At 64.2% G+C, this 21,353-nt stretch overlaps 1 protein-coding gene across 1 annotated transcript in view; it reads left to right on the top strand.

The window, feature by feature from the left end:
* Nucleotides 1-20,984, top strand: part of LOC123836067 (SCO-spondin-like) — a 52,387-nt gene extending 31,403 nt beyond the window's left edge. Inside the window, 51 exon segments of the mRNA XM_064575626.1 lie at nt 23-168; nt 1,426-1,520; nt 2,172-2,224; nt 2,394-2,600; nt 2,728-2,844; nt 2,847-2,897; nt 3,000-3,079; nt 4,088-4,239; nt 4,241-4,255; nt 4,791-4,837; nt 4,951-5,126; nt 5,128-5,143; nt 5,233-5,403; nt 5,663-5,866; nt 6,203-6,299; nt 6,372-6,771; nt 7,877-8,037; nt 8,225-8,448; nt 8,632-8,673; nt 8,834-8,989; nt 9,519-9,728; nt 9,897-9,961; nt 9,964-10,066; nt 10,858-10,989; nt 11,090-11,122; nt 11,125-11,335; nt 11,598-11,750; nt 11,833-11,879; nt 12,075-12,419; nt 12,786-12,889; nt 12,892-12,967; nt 13,578-13,708; nt 13,953-14,077; nt 14,301-14,347; nt 14,819-15,086; nt 15,438-15,525; nt 15,527-15,596; nt 15,767-15,875; nt 16,340-16,486; nt 16,625-16,821; nt 16,980-17,113; nt 17,216-17,358; nt 17,469-17,515; nt 18,286-18,500; nt 18,746-18,841; nt 18,993-19,053; nt 19,350-19,426; nt 19,428-19,481; nt 20,069-20,162; nt 20,165-20,218; nt 20,835-20,984. Of these exon segments, the coding sequence (XP_064431696.1) occupies nt 23-168; nt 1,426-1,520; nt 2,172-2,224; nt 2,394-2,600; nt 2,728-2,844; nt 2,847-2,897; nt 3,000-3,079; nt 4,088-4,239; nt 4,241-4,255; nt 4,791-4,837; nt 4,951-5,126; nt 5,128-5,143; nt 5,233-5,403; nt 5,663-5,866; nt 6,203-6,299; nt 6,372-6,771; nt 7,877-8,037; nt 8,225-8,448; nt 8,632-8,673; nt 8,834-8,989; nt 9,519-9,728; nt 9,897-9,961; nt 9,964-10,066; nt 10,858-10,989; nt 11,090-11,122; nt 11,125-11,335; nt 11,598-11,750; nt 11,833-11,879; nt 12,075-12,419; nt 12,786-12,889; nt 12,892-12,967; nt 13,578-13,708; nt 13,953-14,077; nt 14,301-14,347; nt 14,819-15,086; nt 15,438-15,525; nt 15,527-15,596; nt 15,767-15,875; nt 16,340-16,486; nt 16,625-16,821; nt 16,980-17,113; nt 17,216-17,358; nt 17,469-17,515; nt 18,286-18,500; nt 18,746-18,841; nt 18,993-19,053; nt 19,350-19,426; nt 19,428-19,481; nt 20,069-20,162; nt 20,165-20,218; nt 20,835-20,857 (6,269 nt within the window). The 3' untranslated portion in view covers nt 20,858-20,984.
* The last annotated feature ends 369 nt before the right edge of the window (nt 20,985-21,353 follow it).

Below are 21,353 nucleotides of genomic sequence, written 5' to 3'. Positions count from 1 at the left end.
CTGTCAATTTCTGTGTCCCCAGGGCCCGTGCCTGGCGTGTGTCCCAAGGGCAAGCGGTGGCTGGACTGCGCCCAGGGCCCTGCCTCCTGTGTGGAGCTCAGTGACCCGCAAGGGACAGACCAGACCTGCCACCCCGGCTGTTACTGCCCTTCTGGGATGCTCCTGCTGGTGCGTGTCTTCCCTGACCTGACCTCCTTGGGAGGGGCGGAACCAAGGGCATGGGGTTTCAGAGTTGAGGAAAAAGCACTGAACTCAGGGATCACGGCTCAGCCCTGCCAACAGTCAGCAGGTGACCCTGCATGAGTCATATCCGTGCTTCCATGAGCCTCTCCTTTCCCATTTGTGAAATGGTGATCAGTCTAGAGGATCTTTATGATCCATGCCTGCTTGAGCGCTCTCTTCTCTTACGTTATCATTAGTTATTTATTGAGCACCTTGGCTGCTCAGTCTTAGGGGGGCTGTGCCATGGGGAAAAAGTAGACTCTGCCCTCGAGGAGCCTCTAGTCTGGGGAGACCAGACCCAGAGCACCTAGAATGAAGATAGAACCATCCTTACACGGGAAGTGAGCTTTGCATATTGTGGAGCTTGGGATGCAGTCTGGCAGGGACTGGGTCAGGGGCAGCGGGCTTCCCGGAGGAGGTGATCCTGATCGGACTGTCGGAGATTGCAGGGTGTTGAGAGCTGGAGGCGGTGTTGCTGTTGGAAGGCAGTGAGACCCAGGCTGGGAAATGAGGTGGGGGCCATGGAATCTGGACAGAAGCTTGTGGGTGGTGGGGAGGGCTTACAAAAGTGCCACTCAAGCCTAGGGTGTGGGCAAGGGGCCAGACTCCCATGGGGTCTGAGTTCAAATCAGACTCTTCTTCTAGGAGCTCAGTGACGTTGGGCTGTGTAGTCTTGTGCCTCAGTTTCTTCATTCGTCAAATTGGGGTAATAATGTGCCTAGTCATTGGAGTCTGTAAAAGGCTGACATGCCTCCCAGGGCCTGGCCCACACCTCAGTACACTTGGCTTTGAATCATGTGCTGCTGGATGGCAGTTCTTTTAAATTTAAGACACTAGCAACTTTTGTCCAAACTCCCTGTGTGTATAATTTCATCAGTTCAAATGTTCTTGATGAAATGTGGAATTTTGTTTCAAACATCATTGCTCTGTGAATTGCACGTTGCATGTTTTGTTAGCTGATCCCGTGGACATTTGACCGTTCAGTCTCACGTCCTGCAATTGGAGATGGTCTTTTGCTCCTGTAACCGCTGGTGTGCATTTCCCTGGTGGTGGCAGTGGGAGCAGAAGGGCTGTTTGTGGAAGGAGCATGGGTGGGGTTGGAGGGTGGGAGCCTGGAAAGGGGTGCTGGGTTCTGACTGTGGGGAGTAGCCCGGGCCAGACCCACCTGGAATCCAGAAGATGACAGAGGGTTTTTGGTTCCAGAACAACGTGTGTGTGCCCTTCCAGGACTGCCCCTGTGCTCATGGGGGACGCCTTTATCCCCCGGACAGTGTGGTGCTTCGTCTCTGTGAGAACTGGTGAGGACCCCTACCCCCCCTTGGCCATGATCTATGAGCACCTCGCTGTCCCCCCTCAGCGCCAGGGGATGCTGGCCTCCAGGGGGCCGTGGAGCTGCCCCTTGCCCCTCAGGCACAGCTGTCCAGCTCCCTCAGGCCCTTGCCCACGCCCTTCCTGCCCATCCTTTCTCTTCCCACCCGTCTTCGTCCGTTGGGTGCCACAGCAGACCCAGGGCATGTCCTCTCACACTTCAGGAGGCTAGAAATCCAAGATCAGAGTGTCAGCGGGGTGGTTCCTGCTGAGGGCTGTGGGGCAGAATCTGCTCCAGGCCCTTCTCTTCTGTGGTTGCTGGCAATCCTTGGTGTTCCTGGCTTGTGGCTGCAACCCTGCACGCCGCCTTCACGGGGCCGCCTTCTCCCTGTGGCCCCCTCTTCTCTTCGTCCCCCTCTGTGCATGTCTGTGCTGAATCCAGATGTCCCCTTTGTAGAAGGACACCAGTCATGTTGGACCAGGGCCACCCTAGCGCCGTCACTGTAACTCGATCACCTCTGTAAAGACCTTGTCTCCAAGGTCACATTCTAAATCCTGGGTGTTCGGGCTTCAACGGAGGGATTTGTGGGAACACGCTTCAGCCTACAACAGCACCCTGACCTTCTGCTGTTTTCTTCCAGCTCCTGTGTTTCTGGGCTTATCACCCACTGCACCTCCTGGCTTTGTGAGGAGGGTGAGAAGGGGGCCCCCACGCCCTGACGGTGCCCCCTGCGGGCTCCCTACCAGGAGAGGAAAGCTTGGGCGGAGTAGGGGGAAGGGAGGAGGGGCGCTCTACCCAGGCCAGTGCCTCCAGCCTGCGCTCACTCCATCCCCGCTCTGCTTTTCCCTCCTGTGTACCCCAGGTCAGCCCATATGGTCACCCTGGACCCCATGGAGCGAGTGCTCAGCCTCCTGTGGCCCTGGCCGTCGCCACCGGCGCCGCTTCTGCTCTGGGCCCCCCACCGCGGACCCGTCTGTCCTGGCACTGCCATCCCCACCAACCTTGCCTACTCCTCCTTGCCCAGGCCCCGACGCTGAGGAGGAGCCCTGCCTCCTGCCAGGGTGTGACCGTGAGTCCCCTGGTGCCCAGGATCATGCCCTCCATGCTCTGGGGATACGCGCTGCCTCGCACCGGCTGGCCCCCAGCCCTGGCCAACACCCCTCCCCCGACAACTGCTTCCTTGGCTGTCATCCCAGGAGCTGGGGGCTGGGGGCCTTGGGGGCCCTGGTCCAGCTGTAGCCGGAGCTGTGGGGGAGGCCTGCAAAGCTGGATGCGAGCCTGCGACCAGCCCCCACCCCAGGGCCTGGGGGATTACACGAGGGGCCTCGGGCCCAGGGAGAGGCCTGCCAGGCTCTGCCATGCCCAGGTACCGGCAGGAACGGGGGACAGGGGGCAAGGAGCACTCTGGAGAGACAGGCCGGAGTGGGCCACCCACATAACTCTCAGCCCCTGCCACCCCCTTCCCCAGTGACCGACTGCACCGCCATTGAGGGGGCCGAGTACAGCCCGTGTGGCCCTGCCTGTCCTCGCTCCTGTGACGACCTCATGGTGAGTCTGGCTTCCTCAGAACGAATGCCCACCTGCCTCTGGCCCCGAAGGTCACTTTACAGGAGGGCAGGGTACGGCTTTGGGTCATGACCTCTTCGGGCCTGGGCAGCCTTGCACTGGTGGGGAGGGATGGCGTTAGTGCCCACCAGGCTGGCTCCTCTGTTCCAGGGAGAGTCTCTGGAGTGAGCCTCACCCAGCAACCTTGCGTTCATTACATCAGGCCTTTCTGAATTTAAAGATTGTATTACAAACGGAACATAAACACCTAGGAAGGGGGAATTATCCCATTAGATCATCTTAAACACCACGAGCATTTCGGTGCGTGGACCCTGAGTCTGAGGGTACGCGTGCACGCATGTACACGTCAGTGTGCTGGTGGCTGAGATCGCCGAACGCCTGGCCAGCACCATGGAGAGGGACAGAGGCATGTGCACACAGGGTCCCCGACCACGGAGCTTGCGGTGTGGCGGGGAGGCTGACCCGAATCAGGGATGCCCAAGCGCAGGCGTCTAAGAGGGGTCAGGGAGGTGCCGCCCTGTAAGGGTGAGCAGGAGGGAGGAAGGGCCGGTGCCTGGCTCCTGGCTTCCCCGGGGGACCCCAGCTCCTTCCCAAATGACCCCATCCCCCAAGCCAGCTTTCTGTTGCCCTGCTCCCTACGTTGTGGGGAGGTCTGGGAGATGCCTTGGTTCCCAGGCACTGACCAGGTCCCCCATGGAACCCTCCACAGGGTTCACATTTGGAGGACACTCCCCTCACCCCCCCAGGGCAGCCCTTCTCAGGCTCTCGTCCCCCCTCCCCACTCCTGCCCTGGGGAAGAGACGAGACAGAAACGGTGTTTGGACATAATGACTATGAACGGGAGCTCAGCGCCTCCCGCCTCTGCACCCCTCCGCCTCCTCCTTCCCTTCATGTTTCCCCGTGGCTCTGCGCGACTCCCCAGAGCACCCCTCGCTGCCCCCTCGGCCCTGTCTTCTGCTGACCCGAGCCCTCCCTTGCTGCCCCCCCCAGCACTGCGTGTGGCGCTGCCAGCCCGGCTGCTACTGCCCTCCTGGCCAGGTGCTGAGCGCCGACGGGGCCTTCTGCGTGCCGCCCGGCCACTGTGGCTGCCTGGACCTGCTGAGCGGGGAGCGGCACCGGCCGGGGCTCGGCTGCCCAGGCCCGAGGCTGCAACTACTGGTGAGGCGGGCGTGCGGGCGGCTGCAGGGGCCTGGGTGAGGGTGGGCTGCACCTGGGCTCTCCTGGGTCTTAGCGGATGCAGGTTAGACTCCCACGATCCCCAAGGAGATGCGGGTAGGCATGCTCACCCCTGTCTGATCGGTGGGGAAACTGAGGCAGCCAGCTCTGTGTGTCTGCCCTCTGGGAGACATGGCAGGCTGGGTGTGTGTTTGGAGGGGAAGGAGGGGTAACAGGCACCGTGTTCCTCCTCACTGTCTGGCCCCGGTCAGCAGCAGACTACCTCTGGTCCTTCCCCAGTAGGACACACCAGCCAGCGACAAGCAGAGAGCCGACAGGACACCTGAGGGGTCCCTGAATAGGACAGAGAGCAGCGTCTGGGTGCTCTGGAGAATGGCCAGGGGGCATCTGAGACCCTGAAGGGAAACGGGCATTGGGGTAAAGGGGAAGGGAAGAGGCAGCTTAGGAGGGGTGCGCGTGGAGGGCAGGGGAGGGCTGAGCTGCCACTCTCCTTCCTGTGCCTGCATGCCCTGCCCAGCACCTGCTTGGAGGGGAGGCTGAACTGCACAGACCTGCCTTGCCTAGGTATGTGTGTCCCAGCTCGGAGGGAGGCAAGGAAAAGTGGCCAAGATCACCGAGAGGACTGGGACTGGGGAAGGGACGCCTGCGCCCCAGTGCCCTTCTATCGTCCCTTGCAGTGCCGGGTGGCTGGTGTCCGTGGTCGGAGTGGACAGCGTGCTCCCAGCCTTGCAGGGGTCAGACGAGGACCCACTCCAGGGCCTGCACCTGCCCCGCTCCTCAGCACGGGGGGACCCCGTGCCCTGGTAAAGCAGGGGAGGCAGGGGCCCAGCATCAGAAGGAGACCTGCCCCAGCCCCCCCCGACTGCCCAGGTGAGATGCCCCCACTAGTCTGCTCAAATCTCAATAGGCTGGGCACCTCCCAGGCCTCCTAGGGCGGGTGATTCTGTCTTCCTGCACAGTGGATGGAGCCTGGAGCCCGTGGGGACTGTGGTCTCCCTGTGACCTGTGCCTGGGGCAGTCCCATCGGAGCCGGGAGTGTATCTGGCCCCCCACCCCCGAAGGAGGCAGGCCCTGCCCTGGGGGCTACAGGCAGAGTCGCCCCTGCCAAGACAATTCCACACAACGCACAGGTGAGGGCTTCTGCAGAGGTCTGGGAGGGTCCCTTAGAAGGCTAGGGAGACACGGCTTCTGACTTTTGACCCCAATATACATATGCATGTCACTTCCTTCATGAGGCAGCCCTTAGATCACTCACCCTGTAATCCTGGGGCAAAGTGGAAGGCAAAGCAGGTGGAGGGCGTGGCAGGAGGGCTTGTCACCTGCATGCCGGGATCCTTCAGGCTGGGCCCCTGCTCAGCATTCACCCTCTCTGCTTCCGTCCCACCACAGCCTGTGGGGATGGATGCCAGGGTCTTCTCCCCTGTGGGTGGCCCTGTCCCCGCTCCTGCCAGGACCTATCTCCGGGGAGTGTGTGCCAGCCAGGACCGACGGGCTGCCAGCCCAGCTGTGGGTGCCCCCCCGGCTAGCTGTCCCAGGATGGCCTTTGTGTGCCTCCCGCCCGCTGCCACTGTCACTACCAGCCTGGAGCCATGGGTCAGTGCTTCCCTTTGCCCTCTCCCAAGGACCCGCGAGCACTGCAATGCCCGCCCACCTGGCCTCTGCCCATCTGCTGGCGGGATCCAGCCTGGAGTGGCAGGATGGAAACGGGCAACCTGTCCTCTCCGATGCTCCAGGCATCGTCTCCCGCGGATCCCACGGCATCCCGGGCCTGCCCCAGGTTGGGGCTTCCATCTCCCAGGCCCACGATCTGGGGCGCCATGGGGTGAAGGCTGAGAGGGAGGGAAGTAGAAGGCAGTGGGGTAGGAGGAGGGATTCAGGGTGGGGGGCACACTGAGCTATCTGGAGTCCCACCCCCACTCATGACTTTAGGGATTCCTGAGAACCAGAGCCGGTCAGCAGGGCCTGGGCTCAGCTCCTGGGAGAGCCTGGAACCCAGAGAGGTGGTGACTGGGCCCTGTGACAACTGGTGAGCCCAGGGAAGCAGGGGGAGGTGCCTTTGCCCTCTTCCATCCATCCCCGTGGGCTGCCCTCCCCCCAGGGCCAGCGGTGGGCAAGCAGAGGAGGAAGTAGCCAGATTCAGGGAGGGGAGCCTGTGGGAGGGTGTGACATTGGCCCTGAGGGGCACAACGCAGGGAGGATATCGTGGGAACAGCTGGGGAGCCATGGGAGGGCGGGCGCAGGGGCGAGTAAGCAGGTGGCAGGGTGGGCGTCGAAGGAGCCACCGCGGGCAGCGCAGGCCAGAGCCGGGCCCTGATGTAAGTGTTGCCCCAGAGGCAGGCTGCCCGGCTGGACGTCTGTACCAGGAGTGCCCGCCCGGCGAGGGGTGCCCCTTCTCCTGCGCCCACGTCACTCGGCAGGTGGGCTGCTTCTCCACTAGCTGCAGGGAGGGCTGCCACTGCCCCGTGGGCACCTTCCAGCACCGCTTGTCCTGTGTCCAGGTCAGAACCCTCTCAGCCAGGAGCCCAAGCCCTCCCTCCCCTCCCCTGCCTTTCCTCCCTCTTGCCCGCAGCTGCTCAGCCCTGCAGACCCTGTCCTCTGGACAGCGCCCCGCTTCCTCACGTGACCCCAGGCAAGCGTTCGGCCTGCCAGGCTGTCTGAGGCCTTGGCTGCCCAGGGCAGTCAGGCAGAGGTGGAGCTCCCCGAGCGGGCAGCTGGGGTGATGTCGCCGGTTCCCTGGAACAGGGGCCTTGCCTGGGCTCCTGCTCGTCAGCAGCGGCTCCCTGGCTGCCAGCTCCCATGGGGGGCTCCCGCATGGAGCCGCCCGTGACTGGCGTGGGGCCAGGTGCCCCCCTGTCCCCAGAGCACTTTCCTGCCAGGCCCAGTGCTCCCCATGCCATTCAGGCCACGGCCGGGAATCATGGGTCCTCACTGCCCCCTTTCCCTGCCGCACCCCGGTGGGGAAGCGTACCCTCACCTTTACTTTGCCCCAGACTCCTTGTCTCCCGCTCTGGGGTCCAGACAACAGGCAGGTGCCAACTGTGCTCTGCGGAGCTCTCCAGGTGCGTGGGGATTTCTGTCCCCAGCTTTAATCCTAAGCTCGAAGCCGGTGTCCGGTGGCTGTGCCCAGCCAGAGCTCCAGAATGCCATGCCCAGAAGGGCCTGAGCAGCCACCTGCTTGACGTAGAGCTGATGACACTGCGTGAGCTGCAAGGAAGGAAGGGGACACACCAAGTCATGCAGACAGTTACCGGTAAAACTAGGGACCAGGTGTCTGATTCCTGGCTGAGGCTCTTTCTGCCTCCGTGTTCCCTCCAAGTCCCGCCCTGGAAGGGCCTCTGCTGACCCTGCCTGGGTCCTAGCTAAGTGCTGTATGCAGAAAAGCCACTGGCCATTTCGGGTCAAGTTCATAGGCCACTAGTCTCGCCCGTTCACAGCCCTGACTCAGGGAAACTGTCCCACTTGCTCCAGGGAATGCTCTTCTGGGGCCCAGAGCACCCCCCGCCAGCCTCACATGCCTTCCTCCCCGCCTCCCTGGGCCACAGTACAGAGAGCGGGCACCGGGCCTAGGCGATTGCACCTTCCCCCCTGCTCCCGCCCCGCCAGGAGTGCCCCTGCGTGCTCACCGCCTCGCTGCTCTGGGAGCTGGGAGCTGCCGGCGCTGACTCTGCGGCTCGCCCCCCCATTCTGGGAGAGGGCGGTCAGCCCCTTGGGCCTGGGGATGAGTTGGGCTCAGGCCAGAGCCTTCGTACAGGCTGCAGGCACTGGTGAGGGGATGGCGAGAGTGGGGGAGATTTAGAGCCAAGGGAGGGGGAGACACCGGCTGCCCTGCCCTTGCCCGGCCTGACTACCCTTGGCTCTGTCTCTTCACTCTTCGGGGTGGATACCCTTGCCCACCCCCCTTTCTCTCAGGGTCTGTCCTGCCCGCCCCTCACCCCCATGCCCTTTCCCCAGCTCCTGTGTGCGTGGGCAGCTGTCTTGCTCGGTGGGGGACCGCTCCAAGGCTGCCGATGGCTTCAGTCCCTGGGGGCCATGCGGCCCATGCTCCCGGTCTTGTGGTGGGCTGGGCACCCAAACCCGCAGCCGCCCGTGTGTGCGGCCCTCCCCAGCTCCAGGCAGCTGGGGCTGCGGTGGGCCCCGCCAGGACCTCAAGGACTGCCCCAGCCCAGACTGCCCAGGTGAGGGAAGCGGGAAGGGCGAGTCTGGCTGCGCTTGGGGCCTGGAGGGCCCATGGGAGACCCAGCAGGAGGAAAGGGCTGAATCAGATAGTGGTGGGTTTAGAACTGGGCCACCAGCCTCAGGTTGGTCCTGGGGCACTGCAGACTCAGAAACATCCTGAGCAGGGCTTTTCTTTGGCGCAGGGGCTGGAGGGTCCACAGTGGAGCCCGTGACAAGCCTTCCAGGTAGCCCAGACTCCGTGGGTCCCAGCCCCAGACTGTGTCCCAGGTGGCCTCCCTTTGGGAAAACGAGGCCAGAGCCTCCTCCCTCCCCGCCCTGCTTCTTGGGAGGCCAGGAGCCCAAGGTGGACTCAACAGGCGATGCCTCTCCCTTCTATCCCCGCAGGCGGCTGGGGCCCATGGTCCCCATGGTCCCCATGCTCTCACACCTGCACAGACCCCACTCACCCTGCTTGGCGCAGTGGTACTCGCCTCTGCCTGGCAAACTGCACCGGGGGGGCCGCGTCACAGGAGCGCCCTTCCAACTTGCCCTCCTGCACAGGTGTGCCTTCCAGTCTTGACCTCTGACCCTGACCCATGTCTGAACCATGGCCATCCCCTCTAAGCCCAGCATCCTCCCTCCAGCAGCACATTCTGACCCCCAACCCATGTCCAACCTCCCAACCCCGACATCTAATACCCTGGAAGCAAATACCGAGTTCTCAGCCTGATACGGAATCATGAATCCGTGTGTGACTCTGGACCCAGGGTGCTCTGTGCCAGGCTGGGCAGCTGTTGGGGCCTCCAGGCCCTGCCCACACCGGCAAACCCTCACTTGTGTGTGTACTGAACACTCACCCAAATTCCCATCCAAATCCCTGAGCATCCCGGTGAGTCTGGGACCACGCACGGCCCCCTGAGACCTCGTGGCCAAAGCCTCGCAACAGCCGGTATCAGATCCGAAACAGGACCCCAGAGGTCTGGATAAGGACCTGGCCGGCCCGGCGGATGAGGAGTTCTGCACTTGGGCTGAGGCGGGGGAGTCAGGGCCGGCTCCAGCTCGCTTCGTTCCATCCTGTCCCGGCCCGCAGAGCTGCCCCTGTGCCCCAGCCCTGGCTGTGTGGCTGGGAACTGTTCCTGGACCGCCTGGGCCCCATGGGAACCTTGTTCCCGAAGCTGCGGGGTGGGCCAGCAGTGCCGTCTGCAGGCCTACCATCCCCCAGGGCCCAGTGGGCACTGGTGCCCCGACATCCTTACCGCTTACCAGGAGAACCGCTTCTGCAACCTGCGGGCTTGCCCAGGTGAGGAGGGCTGCTGAGGACCACGCAGGCCCTTCCCTGGTCCCAGGGCCTCTGTGGCGCATCCATCTTAGCGCAGGACCCTGCCCCAGGCTCCTGGTGCACGGTGGTAGGGGGGTGCTCTGCCTGAGCTAGGTCATCCCTCATGTGGCCCTTCTCTCTGCCACGCAGTGCCTGGAGGCTGGTCACGCTGGAGTCCCTGGTCCTGGTGTGACCAGAGCTGGGGGGGGGGGGCTGATCCCTGAGGAGTCACAGCTGCTCAAGCCCTCCACCCAAGAACAGGGGTGCCCCCTGTGTTGGGGAGAGGCACCATGCTCGGCTCTGCAATCCCTTGCCCTGTGGTATGATGGTGGGGACATCGTATCGCTGGTGGCCTTTGCCCTCTGCACAGCTCTCCCCATCCCACCCCTAATTTAACCCCCATGACACCTTGTGACGGAGACACTCAGTAGCCAGCAGAGAAAACTGAGGCCCGCAGGGTCAGATGGCGGGATCTGGGTACTGCGCGTAGGGACTCGCTGTGGCCAGGGCTGAGCTGCCAGAATGCTTGCCCCTGCCTGCCCCCACCCTGCACCAGAACTCGTTCTTGAAGTTTTGCCCACCCTCCAGCTCCTGAAAGACCACCCAGCCCGGTCAAGATTTCCGGAGGACTTGAGGGTTACAATCAGGACTGCACCTGCTCCTGGGGTGTGGGCGGCCACTTCCAGACACGCCTCTCCCAGCTTCGGCTCCTTATTGGTCCTTACTGGTCCTTCTGAGCTCCCTGACCCCATGGACCTTGGTTACACTAGGGCTTTCCACCCTCATAGCCCTCCACGTGAACACAAAGGAGCTGTGTAGGTGAGCATGTTCTTAGATGCACAAATTCAGTCCAGTTCAGTGACATTTTGTGGGTGCCAGGCTAGGTGCTGAGAACCCCCAGGTAGGTAAGAGGGACTGACTCCCTGTAATGCAGAACGTCCCAATCCCAGGGGTCTCCCCAAGGCCCTATGTTTTCATGGGCACCAATGTGGGGAGAGGGATGGGAGTATAGCTTCATGGAGGTAAGAGCAGTTCCCGGGCAGGCAGGCGGAGGGTTTCTGAGCCCCTGTGCTCAGAGCCCTCTTGACTCAGGTCCTCCCCGTCTGCTCAGAGGAGGGCTGCCCAGCAGGCATGCAGATGGTCAGCTGTGCCAACCGTTGTCCCCACCGCTGCTCAGACCTCCAGGAGGGGATCGTGTGTCAGGACGGCCAGGCCTGCCAGCCGGGTTGCCGCTGCTCGGAGGGTAGGGGCGGCCCCGGGCCCGCAGCGTGTCAGAGCGGCTCAGTGGGAAGGCCGGTGGGCCCCGGTGCCGGCCCAGCTCTGGAGGGCTGCCTCCCCCGCAGGCTTCCTGGAGCAGGACGGCGGCTGCGTGCCGACTGGCACTGCGAGTGTACAGATGCCCAGGGCCAGAGCTGGGCCCCGGGCAGCCAGCACCAGGAGGCCTGCAGCACCTGCACCTGCCAGGCTGGGCGCCTCTCCTGCACGGCTCAGCCCTGCCCACCGCCTGCCCGCTGCGCCTGGAGCCGCTGGTCAGCCTGGAGTCCCTGCAGCCGCTCGTGTGGGCCCGAGGGGCAGCAGAGCCGCTTCCGGTATGGGGCTGGGCCAGGCTAGCGTCACCTCCCCCAACGCCAATCTCCCACTGCCTGGACTCGGTCTTCCTCTCTGATCCAGAGCTCCTGTATCCTGCCCCCCCGTGGCATACCTTCTGTGCCCTGGCCCAGCTCTTGGCCCGGTCATCCGTGCTTTCTTTAGCCGCCCCAGGTTTGCCCGTCAGGTGTCTCACCAGGAGGCCGAGGAGTGATGAAGGGCCCTGGCCTATCTCTCACCTTCTCTGTGCCGGGCCCCACCCAGGTCCTCCACATCGGGCTCGTGGGCCCCAGAGTGTCGGGAGGAGCAGTCCCAGAGCCAGCCCTGCCCTCAGCCCCCGTGCCCACCTCTGTGCCTGCACGGTGCTCGCCTCCACCCCCTGGGGGACAGTTGGCTGCAGGGCAAGTGTCAGTGGTGGTAAGCCTGGGGCAGGGGCAGGGACGGGGTGGCACTGTCCTGCCGGAGGGCAGCGTCCCTGAGTCCGGGCTCCTCCCCTCAGCTCCCGTACCCCGGAGGGCATCATATGTGAAGACATCGAGTGTGCAGGTCTGGGCTTTCATCCCAATCCCACCTTCCCCCACCCTCCTAGCCTCAGGCTGGCTTGCTTGCTCGGTCTCGCATTTCCCTCCTAGCCCTATTCACCGCTGCCAGCCCCTGTGCCATGAAGGTCCTGACCAGCCCTCGGGGCCTTTGCTCCCCCCCCGCCCCGGCTTCTCTAACCTTGCCTGTGCCCTCCCACAGTACCCGGGGCCTGGACGCTCTGGTCCCCCTGGTCTGAATGCCCTGTCTCCTGTGGAGGTGGAAGCCAGGTTCGCACCCGGGTCTGCATGGCCTCGGCCGCTGACTGCAGCGGGGCCCCCTGCCTGGGCCCTGGCACCCAGACCCAGCGCTGTGGATGGCAGCCTTGCCTGGGGCTGCTGGAGGCCTGCTCCTGGGGCCCGTGGGGGCCCTGTTCCAGCAGCTGTGGCCCAGGCCTGGCCTCCCGCTCTGGGTCCTGCCCGTGCCCACTGGCCGAAGTCGACCCCACCTGCAATGGCACCTTCCTCCACCTGGACACCCAGGCCTGCTACCCAGGGCCCTGCCTAGGTGAGTGTGCATGGGGCAGCGAAGCCCCCTCCCCTGATTTCCTGCCTCAGAAAAACTCAGCGAGCAACATGGTTTCCCAAACCCCAGATTTGTCCCCTCAAATGTGTATCTATCTCCCTGATATTGTGTCTAGTTTCTTTCCTCTTCTTACCATCTCTTTCTTTTGAGCTCTTTGGGATGCGCCCTTTGCCCCTGGGTGACAGAGAACACAGCGAATTAGGACTTGTCTAAATTCTTGGCTCCCTTTTGCCCTTTCGCTGTGCAGGGTGTTCCCTGTGCAGGGTGTTCTTGGGGAAGAGTGGAGGGGAGGGGAGGGAGGAGCCTGGCTGGAGGAGCCTGGCTGGCACCCCCCCCCTTGGTCCCTAGAGGAGTGCCTGTGGAGCAGCTGGAGCAGCTGGAGCAGCTGGACGCGATGCTCCTGCCAGGTGCTGGTCCAGCAGCGCTACCGGCACCAGGGACCAGCACCCACAGCGGGAGCGGCGCGGGGGGCTCTCCCTGCCCGCGCCTGGACGGCCACTTCCGGCCCTGCCCCATCAGCAACTGCTCGGGTGAGGCCCCGGGAGCAAGAAGCCAGGCGGCTGAGCCCCGGCAGGGCCTCCCAGCTCCTCCCCGAGCCGGCCTCCATGCCCCCGGGCCCTTGGAGCTGGTGCCCTTGCCTGCACTGAGCCCTGCCCTCAGCAGCCCGGTTACACCCCTGCCTCGTCCTCAGCTACTCCCGCATCCCCACGGCTCTGCTCCTCTCCCCTCCCGGCTCCGCTGTGATCTCCCCGCTTTGGAGCTAAAGGCTTTGTCCACTTGTAGCAGCCCCCCGGGCACAGAAGGTCTTGCCCTCCTCCAGTGGTAGCCACCCTCCTGTTCCCCATCCGCCAACCCCGGGAGCACCTGCCAGGCCCCTAGCTCCCCGAAGGCCCCATCCTCCACGCAGCTACCTGGCTCTCCGCGGCCCAACCATCATGACCCTTCCTAGAGGCACCCTTGGGGGCCGAGTGGGCGCTCGATGGGGCGACACTAGCCAGTCTTTAGGGCAGCCTGGGAGCAGGTTTGCACTCTTACAGGGCGACCCCAAGGGGCCTTGAGGGGATCGTGTCCTGTGTGCTCTGCGCTTGGGGTGGAGGGTGTCTCTGGGCGGCCCCCCACCAGCCTCTGTTCCCCTCCCAGAAGACAGCTGCACACCTCCCTTTGAGTTCCGGGCCTGTGCCCCGCCCTGTGCCGGGCTCTGCACCACACACCTGAGCCATCGGCTCTGCTAGGACCTGCCGCCCTGCCAGCCTGGCTGCTACTGTCCAGAGGTGAGGGGTGGGGCCGGGGGAGGTGCCCCAGGAGAAGGGGGGCTCTGCCCACACTCCTGCGCTGCCTCCCCTCCGTGATGCCTGGGTGACACCCCTCTGCACGATGCCCCTCAAGAGCCCCTCACATTCTGCCTCGTGCCCACGTGCCCACCACTGGCTCACCCGCCGTGAGCAGACACGGTATGGCACCAGGGTACAGAGATGGCTGCCACACAGCCCTGTCCCCGTGTCCCCTCCTGCTCAGGGGCTGCTGGAGCAGGCGGGGGGCTGCATTCCCCCAGAGCAGTGTAGCTCCCTGCACCTCACAGGAGAAGGAGCCACAGTGACCCTGGCCCCCGGGGAACGCCTGCACCTGGTCTGCAAAGAGTGGTGCATGATGGGGGCCGGGAGGCAGCATCAGAGGGCTGGGGTCAGGGGGTGGGGGGCGGGGAGGAGACCCCACAGGGAAACCCCCCAGGCCCCAGGCCCAACTCCAACCTCATCCTGCTCCAAATGAGCCCAGAGCTCAGGTCGCCCCTACAGCAGCCCCCCAGCCACCGCTCTGAGCTGAGTCTTGCCTTGGCAAACCTACCCCTCCCACCCCCTCCCACAGTGAATGCCAGCATGGAGAACTGCAGTGCACCAGCCAGGGCTGTCAAGGTAACTCTGGACTTGAGAGACCAGCTGTCCCCATTTGCCCAGGACTGGGGGCGGGGGGCAGTTTCCCGAATCTGGAACTCTTTTTTCTTTTTATTTGAGAGAGAGAGAATGAGAGACAGAGAGCACGAGAGGGAAGAGGGCAGAGGGAGAAGCAGACCCCCTGCTGAGCAGGGAGCCCGATGCAGGACTCAATCCCGGGACTCCAGGATCATGACCTGAGCCGAAGGCAGTCGCTTAACCAACTGAGCCACCCAGGCGCCCCCGAATCTGGAACTCTTAGTGCTAGGACTCTGATAGTCCCAGACAAACCAGGACAGTGGGTCACCCTACCCTGGCTCCCTGACACCTCCTACAGCCTTTCCCATTTCCAGCCCTTCCTGGTCATAACTGGGGCTCCTCCCTCCCCGTCCACTGGGATCTGTGGTCTGGGGGAGGGCCCCTGGGAAGGTGCCCACTCGCCGCCCTTCCTAGGTCTTCTTCCTCTGAGTGGGTGGTCCGAGTGGTCACCCTGTGGGCCCTGCCTGCCCCCTGGCGTGCTGGCCCCTGCCTCCAGGACTGTGCTAGAGGAGCGCTGGTCTCAGCACCCAGCTGGCCGCTCCCCGACCTTGGCCCCCTGGCTGGCTTCGGAGCAGCACCGCCATCGCCTCTGTTTGGACCCTGAGACGGGGAGGCCGTGGGCTGGAGACCCAGACCTCTGCACCGCCCCACTTAGCCAGCAGCGCCTCTGCCCGGACCGAGGGCCTGCCAAGGTAATGAGGAGGGGCAGAGACCAACAGGGCAGGAGGGGGCCTGAAATGAGAGTGGTGGGGGACCTGGCCAGGTAGGGCTGGGCCATGCTGATTATTTCAGTAGCCAGGGGGTTAGCAGGCCTGCTAAGCCTCCTGCTTGCCCCCAGGGCCTGCTGGATTTCACGCTGGGTGGGCCTGCAGCAGGGAGCATCCATGCAGCCGCTGAAAAGAGGAGGAAGGGGGTCTGAGGGGCTCAGGGCATGTCAGAGTGTCTGCAGGGCTAGAGCCGGAGGCCTTGGGGTGGAAGCAAGAGGCAGAGGGGAGGTGGGCCCTGGGTACTGACTTCCATTTCATCTCCCCAGACTTATGCCATGGAGTCCTTGGGGGCCCTGGAGCCCCTGCCAGGTGCCCTGCAGTGGAGGTTCCCAGCTACGCTGGAGAGAGGCAGCGCCCCACCCCTGGAGGAGGCTGCTGGGGGCCATGGGCTCAGACTGAGAGCTGCAATGTGGCGCCCTGCCCAGGTAACCCCCATGGCGGCATCTGGGGGGAGGGGCCAGGGACTGTAACGTACAAGATAGCGCCTGAGCAGGATGTTGCCTCTGCTCCTAGAGGCACACGGGGGAGGGGAGGGAGCGGCCCCGGGGGCCCAAGAGTTGGCCCCCAGCACAGACTCCTACCTTCTGGTCCTCAGGGGAGAGCTGCGAAGCCCGGGACACCGTGCCCACCCTTGACTCTGCCAACCGATGCCCCAGAAGCTGTGCCGACCTCTGGGACCACGTGCAGTGTCTGCAGGGGCCATGCGCCCAGGTGGCCAGGCCGTGCCTGCAGCCCAGCCTGGGATCCCTAGGGCCTCTGAGCAGGGCAGCTTGCTTTGCTGCCTCCTGCTTCCAGAGAGCATGAGACCCGTGGGCGGGGGCGTGCTCCTGTACTGGATCATGGGTGATAGGGCAGCAAAGTGGATCCTTGGGTCACTTTTGGCAACCGGGTAGGGCTCCTGCATAGAGGGAGCCTTAGCCAAGATGGGCTGTATCTGTGAAGACGCTCTCAGGCAGCCTCAAGGGTTCCTGGGGTGGGGCCCACACAGGGCGGGCTAGAGCGCCCCCTTCCTGTGCTCCAGAGGTGGAAACAGTGTGGGGGCTGGGGGTGGGGGTGGGGGAGGGTGCTCCAGGGTCAGCCTGAGGCTTTGGACTCCAACTGGCGGCCAGGGGGATCCTCTGTGTGTGCCTGCCAGAGCGCTAAATCTTGCTTGTCCTCCCCACCCCCACCCCCCAGGCTGCCGCTGCCCCCCTGGCCAACTGATACAGGATGGACACTGCGTGCCCATCTCCTCCTGCTGCTGTGGCCTTCCCAGCCCCAATGCCTCATGGGTGGTGGCCCCAGCTGAGGTAGCACAGCTGGACTGCAAAAACTGGTATGGCTGCCCACTGGTGGCCAAGCGGGGGGCTCGGGAGCTTTGGGTGGGAGGCTTGGGGCAGGTCAGGGTTATGGGCATTACTGGGAAACAAAGGCTCCGTTCCCCTTGACTTGTGCCCTTGACCCCTGTCCACAGCACCTGTATCAATGGGTCCCTGATGTGCCCACACCACGAGTGCCCTGTCCTTGGGCCTTGGTCAGCCTGGAGCAGCTGCTCTGCTCCCTGTGGTGGGGGCACTATGGAGCGGCATCGGAGCTGTGAGGAGGGTCCTGTGGGGGTACCATGCCAGGCCCGGGACACAGAACAGTGGCAGGAATGTAACCTGCAGGCCTGCCCCGGTGAGCACCTGGGGTGGTGGGCACCTGACCTTCCCTCTAGTGCCGCTGAGCTCCAGCCCCCCGTCCCAGCTGGCCTTTGCCAGGGCAGGGGGCCGGTCGGGAGACAGTCCCTTCCCTGGGGCTCCACCTCACTGTCTGTGCGCTCCCTCCCCGCCCCGAGTGCCTACCTGGCCAGGTGCTCAGAATCTGTGCCACTGCATGCCCACGCCTCTGCTCACATCTGCAGCCTGGTGCCCTCTGTGTGCAGGAACCCTGTCAGCTTGGCTGCGGCTGCCCTGGAGAGCAGGTACGTCCAGGTGCCGTGTCCCGACTCCCATAGGGGGAGCAGGCAGGTGGGGGGGAGGGGGAGAAGTGGGTCTGAGTATAACTGGAGCCCACACTGCCCCAGCTGCTGCACCATGGCATGTGTGTGCCCCCCGCTGCATGCCCCTGCACCCAGATCTCTCTGCCATGGGGCCTTACCTTGCTCCTTGAAGAGCAGGCCCGGGAGCTTCCCCCAGGGACTGTGCTCATCTGGAACTGTACCCGCTGGTGAGGGCCAGGGGGCTGGGGTGGGGAGGGGGTGGAGGACAGAGCTGCTGAGAATGGCGGTGGGGAGCAGGGCCTTGGAGGCATCGGAACCCATGCTTCTGTCTTCCCAGTATCTGCCGAGATGGAGCCTTCAACTGCTCCCTAGCCGACTGTCATGGTGAGATATGGCTGTCTAGGCCCCTGCCAGTCCTTCCAAAGGCAGGGGGGGTGGTTGGCCCTGCTGAGGGCAAAGGCAGTGCTATCTCTTTCAAGAAGCCCCTTCCCTGCTCTGTCCACAGTGATGCTGACGGCATTCCTGTGTGTGCACAGAGCAGGGCTGTGAGCGATGCAGGAAGTGGAGGGTTCTTTCCCTGCAGAGGAGGAAGCAAAGGTTGAGAGCGTGAGCTCAAATAGGATCCTTGTCTGGCAGTCCCCAGGCAGGTGGTATCTGCCCTGTGCTGTTTTGCCCCCATCTGGTCAAAGTCAACAGGCCTTTGCTAAGGGCTACCTGTGCCCCGCCCTGGCACACTGGGCTCTGTGTGGATTCAGAGACACACAGGTATGGTGAGCCCCGAGCACCCCAGCCTGGTGCTGCTGCTGAGGGCAGACTGACCCACCAGAACAGAGACAGGAGACGGTTTCTGGCCCACTGACAAGCAGGCTGCACCCACAGGACGGGAAATCAGTGCCACAAGAGGAGAGGTCGAGGTGGACAGGACTAGTCAGGGGAGGCTTCCTGGAAGAGGCAAGATGCGAGTTAAGTCCCACTGGTATTTGGGAAGGTGGATAAGAGCAGAGGGCTGTGTCTGGAGGCCTACAAGTGCAGAGTGGGCAGCACTGGGGAGGGAGGAGGGACCCTAGGGGTGCCTGGCGTGGGACGGGGGAGAATCGAGGCTGGACCCAGGGCTGACCTGAGTGGTGGTGGTGGTGGGGGGTCTTCCCTGGCAGAGTGCCCCTCCGGGGAAATGTGGCAGCAGCTCCCTGGGGAGCTGGGGCTGTGCGAGCGGACGTGCCGGGAGCCCAACGCCACGGAGACCCAGGGCAGCTGCAGTGCAGCGCGGGCCCCGGGCTGTGTGTGCGGGCACGGGCACTTGCACAGCCAGGCGGGCCTCTGCGTGCCCGCGGACGGCTGCGAGTGCTGGCGCCGCGGGCATCCCCACCTGGTGAGACACCGCTGCCCTCCTCAACCCCGGCCTCCCTCCCCTCCGCGGGCTCCTCCCCTCTGCGCCAGGGCCATCCCACCGGGACAGTCTCTGGGCTCCGTCAGCCCCCCTCCCTCCTGAAACGCCTGTTGCCGCCTTCAGTCTCTGGCCGCTCGTTTCAGGGAGGGGGTAGGAGCGTAGAAAAGCCTAACCAGCAGAGAGATGGAGATCGAGGTGGAGAGGAGGATGTCCCGCATTCTCCCCAGCCCGGATCCGAATGGCAGGAGGACTGTGACAGCTGCCGCTGCGTCCGCGGGAGGAGTGTCTCACCCAGCGCTGCCCCCCCCCTCACCTGTGCCCAGGTACCGCCAGCAGCCCTGCTGCCCTCTCAGAGCGGCTCCCTGGGGTCCTTCCTGCGTCCCTCCCCAGAGGCTGGTCTTAGGGCCTCGAGCAGGCAGTGCCGGGGCGCCTGGGCCATCCTCCTGAGTGGGCTGGGGACCACTCCCTCTGCAGGGCGAGGTGACTGTGCAGGAGCCAGGGAGCTGCTGTCCCACTTGCCGCCAAGAGACCCTGGGTATGCAGGGGACCTGGGGTACTTCCTGCCGTGCCTCTTCCTGCTCTGGGCCCTTCTCCCAAACTGCCCCCATGCCCACCCTAGGAGGCCTGCCTTCCCCAGTGCTGCCTACCATGAGGATTAGCGGAGTGGAGACCCCTAGCGCTGCCTCATGGCACCTGGCCACCCCTGTCCCAACAGCCGCAGGTGCCCCTCGGGTCCACAAGCTGCTGTCCCCTTCACACAGAGTCCCCTCATGTTGGCCTTCTCTCTCTGCCGTGCCCCCACCTCCTGCATTCACCTGCTCCTCCCCACAGAGGAGCAGTCAGCCTCCTGCTGGCATCTCACCGAGCTGCGCAACCTCACCAAGGGCCCCTGCTACCTGGACCAGGTAAGAAGTGAGCTACTGCCGCGGGCACTGTCCATCCAGCACCAACGTCATGCCTGAGGTGAGCCAGGGGGCTGCCGTGCACCCTGAGGGCCTACCACTGCGAGCCTAGACCTGGGCAAAGCCCCGGGGACGTGAGGGACGCGGTCAATCTCAAGGGGATACAGATCAGAGCCCGGGTGAGTTTTTACCAAGGTGGTGGCCTCCACCTGCTGCTTGGCCCTGTGACCCTCCGCCGGGCTTGGGCTCCAGAGCCTCCTGCAGGCCTCCACCCCTGCCAGGGGGGTCTTCTCCTGCTGTGGGCCTACCAGGACATGAACAGGAAAGGCATAAATTAGGAGCTAAGTTAGCCTCCGAAATCACAGCCCAGCCTATAGTGAGAAGCTCTGTGGGACAGGCCGTTTACACACAGCCTCGTCCCAGACATTCCTGGCAAGGCGTTATGAGCATGTCCCAGAAGACGGACTGGGCTCTGCCCTGCACTTGCTCTCCTCGGGCCCAGAGCCCTGCTCCTCCCCGACCCGGCTGGCTGCCCCGCTTGGCGAGGAGTGTTGGGATCTGGCCCTCCCCGGGATGGGAAAGGCCACCGGAGGGAAGGCGGGTGCGTTTTGGGCTGGCCCGCCCCAGCTCAGCCACGCCCCCCCGCAGGAGCCGTACCTGCAGAGCCAGCGAGGCTGCTGCAGCTACAGCCGGGCCCCCGAGAGCCCCGTGCGGATCCTGACCCTGCGCTGTCCCGGCGGCCGCGGGAGCCGGTGGTGCTGCCCGCCATCCGCAGCTGCCAGTGCGGCGCCTGCCAGGGCGAGTCTGGGCGGGGCTGCGCTGGGGCGGGGGCGGGCGGGGCGCGCGGGGGGCTCCGGGGGCGGGGCGGGGCCCGGCGGGGGCGGGGCGGGGGCGGGGCCGGGACAGGCCTTCCGAAAGGCGGCCCGTTTCCCAACTCGCAGGCCCCCGCGGGATTCTGCCTTCCTCACCCCTTCTGACCCGCTCCATCCCGCTTCTTGGCTCTCTTGTTGGGTTCTTCTCCAATCATACGCACGCTTGGGGGTTTGGAGTCAGTCAGAGCTGCTTCATAGCAGCCCTTCTCTTTCCTTCTTTGCTCAGCGTCCGTGACCTCAGCCTCACCGCCTGGCTGACAATGTGCACGGGCTTGTTGGGAGGGCTTAGTGAGAGCGCACGTGTGAAGCGCCTGCCAGGTGCCTGGTTCTGGTTAGGTACCCGAGGCCACACTGTGGCAGGTGAGAGAAACAGGTGCAGGGACACTGGTACCGCCTGGACGGAGCGCAGGGCTAGAGCGGGCCTTTCTCTGGCCTTCCTCCTGGCGGGTCTCCCTCTCCTGCCAGTTTGCGCCGCTGCCCATCCCTTCCGGGCCTGACCACTGCCTCCTTGCTAGTGCCTCTCCCGCTCATTCGTCCTCCAGGAGGTGACTTCTCAAAGCACTGATGGCTCCCCTGCACGAGGCTGCCTCCACCCCTCCTGTCATCACCGGGCTCGGAGGCACTGACCCCCTCCTCCCGTGCCGGCCCGCCCACACCATGCCCTGGTACCAGCATCTCCCAAATAAAGTGACACTGGCAGCAAGCCCGTGTGCAGAGTCTGCCTCTGGGGACAAGGGGGTAAGGGGGGCAGAGTGGGTCTGAGCCCTGATCTCGACCCGCACAAGGACTGTCTCCAGGAGGCTTCTGTTAATCTGCCATGCTGGTGAACTTGGGCGAGTCACTTCCCATGTATGTGCCTCAGTTTCCACATCTGCAGGTTGCACATAAAGTCTGAAGTTCTCTGGTGCATGGCTTCTGCTGGCCAGTTCTGCCCCTTCGTCCCGCAAAGAGCCCTCTTCCAGTCTAGCTGGTGCTGCCCAGCTCCACCACCCTCTCCTGCTTCCAACTGCCATTTCCCCTCATCCAGAGAAGAGTTCAGCTGGTGGGTCCTACTCCTTGTT

This window comes from Mirounga angustirostris, unplaced genomic scaffold (assembly GCF_029215605.1).
Source record: "Mirounga angustirostris isolate CCGP_5_RB_7025 unplaced genomic scaffold, mMirAng1.0.hap1 SCAF_12, whole genome shotgun sequence".
In the NCBI taxonomy this organism is placed as follows: Eukaryota; Metazoa; Chordata; class Mammalia; order Carnivora; family Phocidae; genus Mirounga; species Mirounga angustirostris.
Note: the sequence above shows the minus strand (reverse complement) of the source record. Positions and strands in the feature narration are given on the sequence as shown.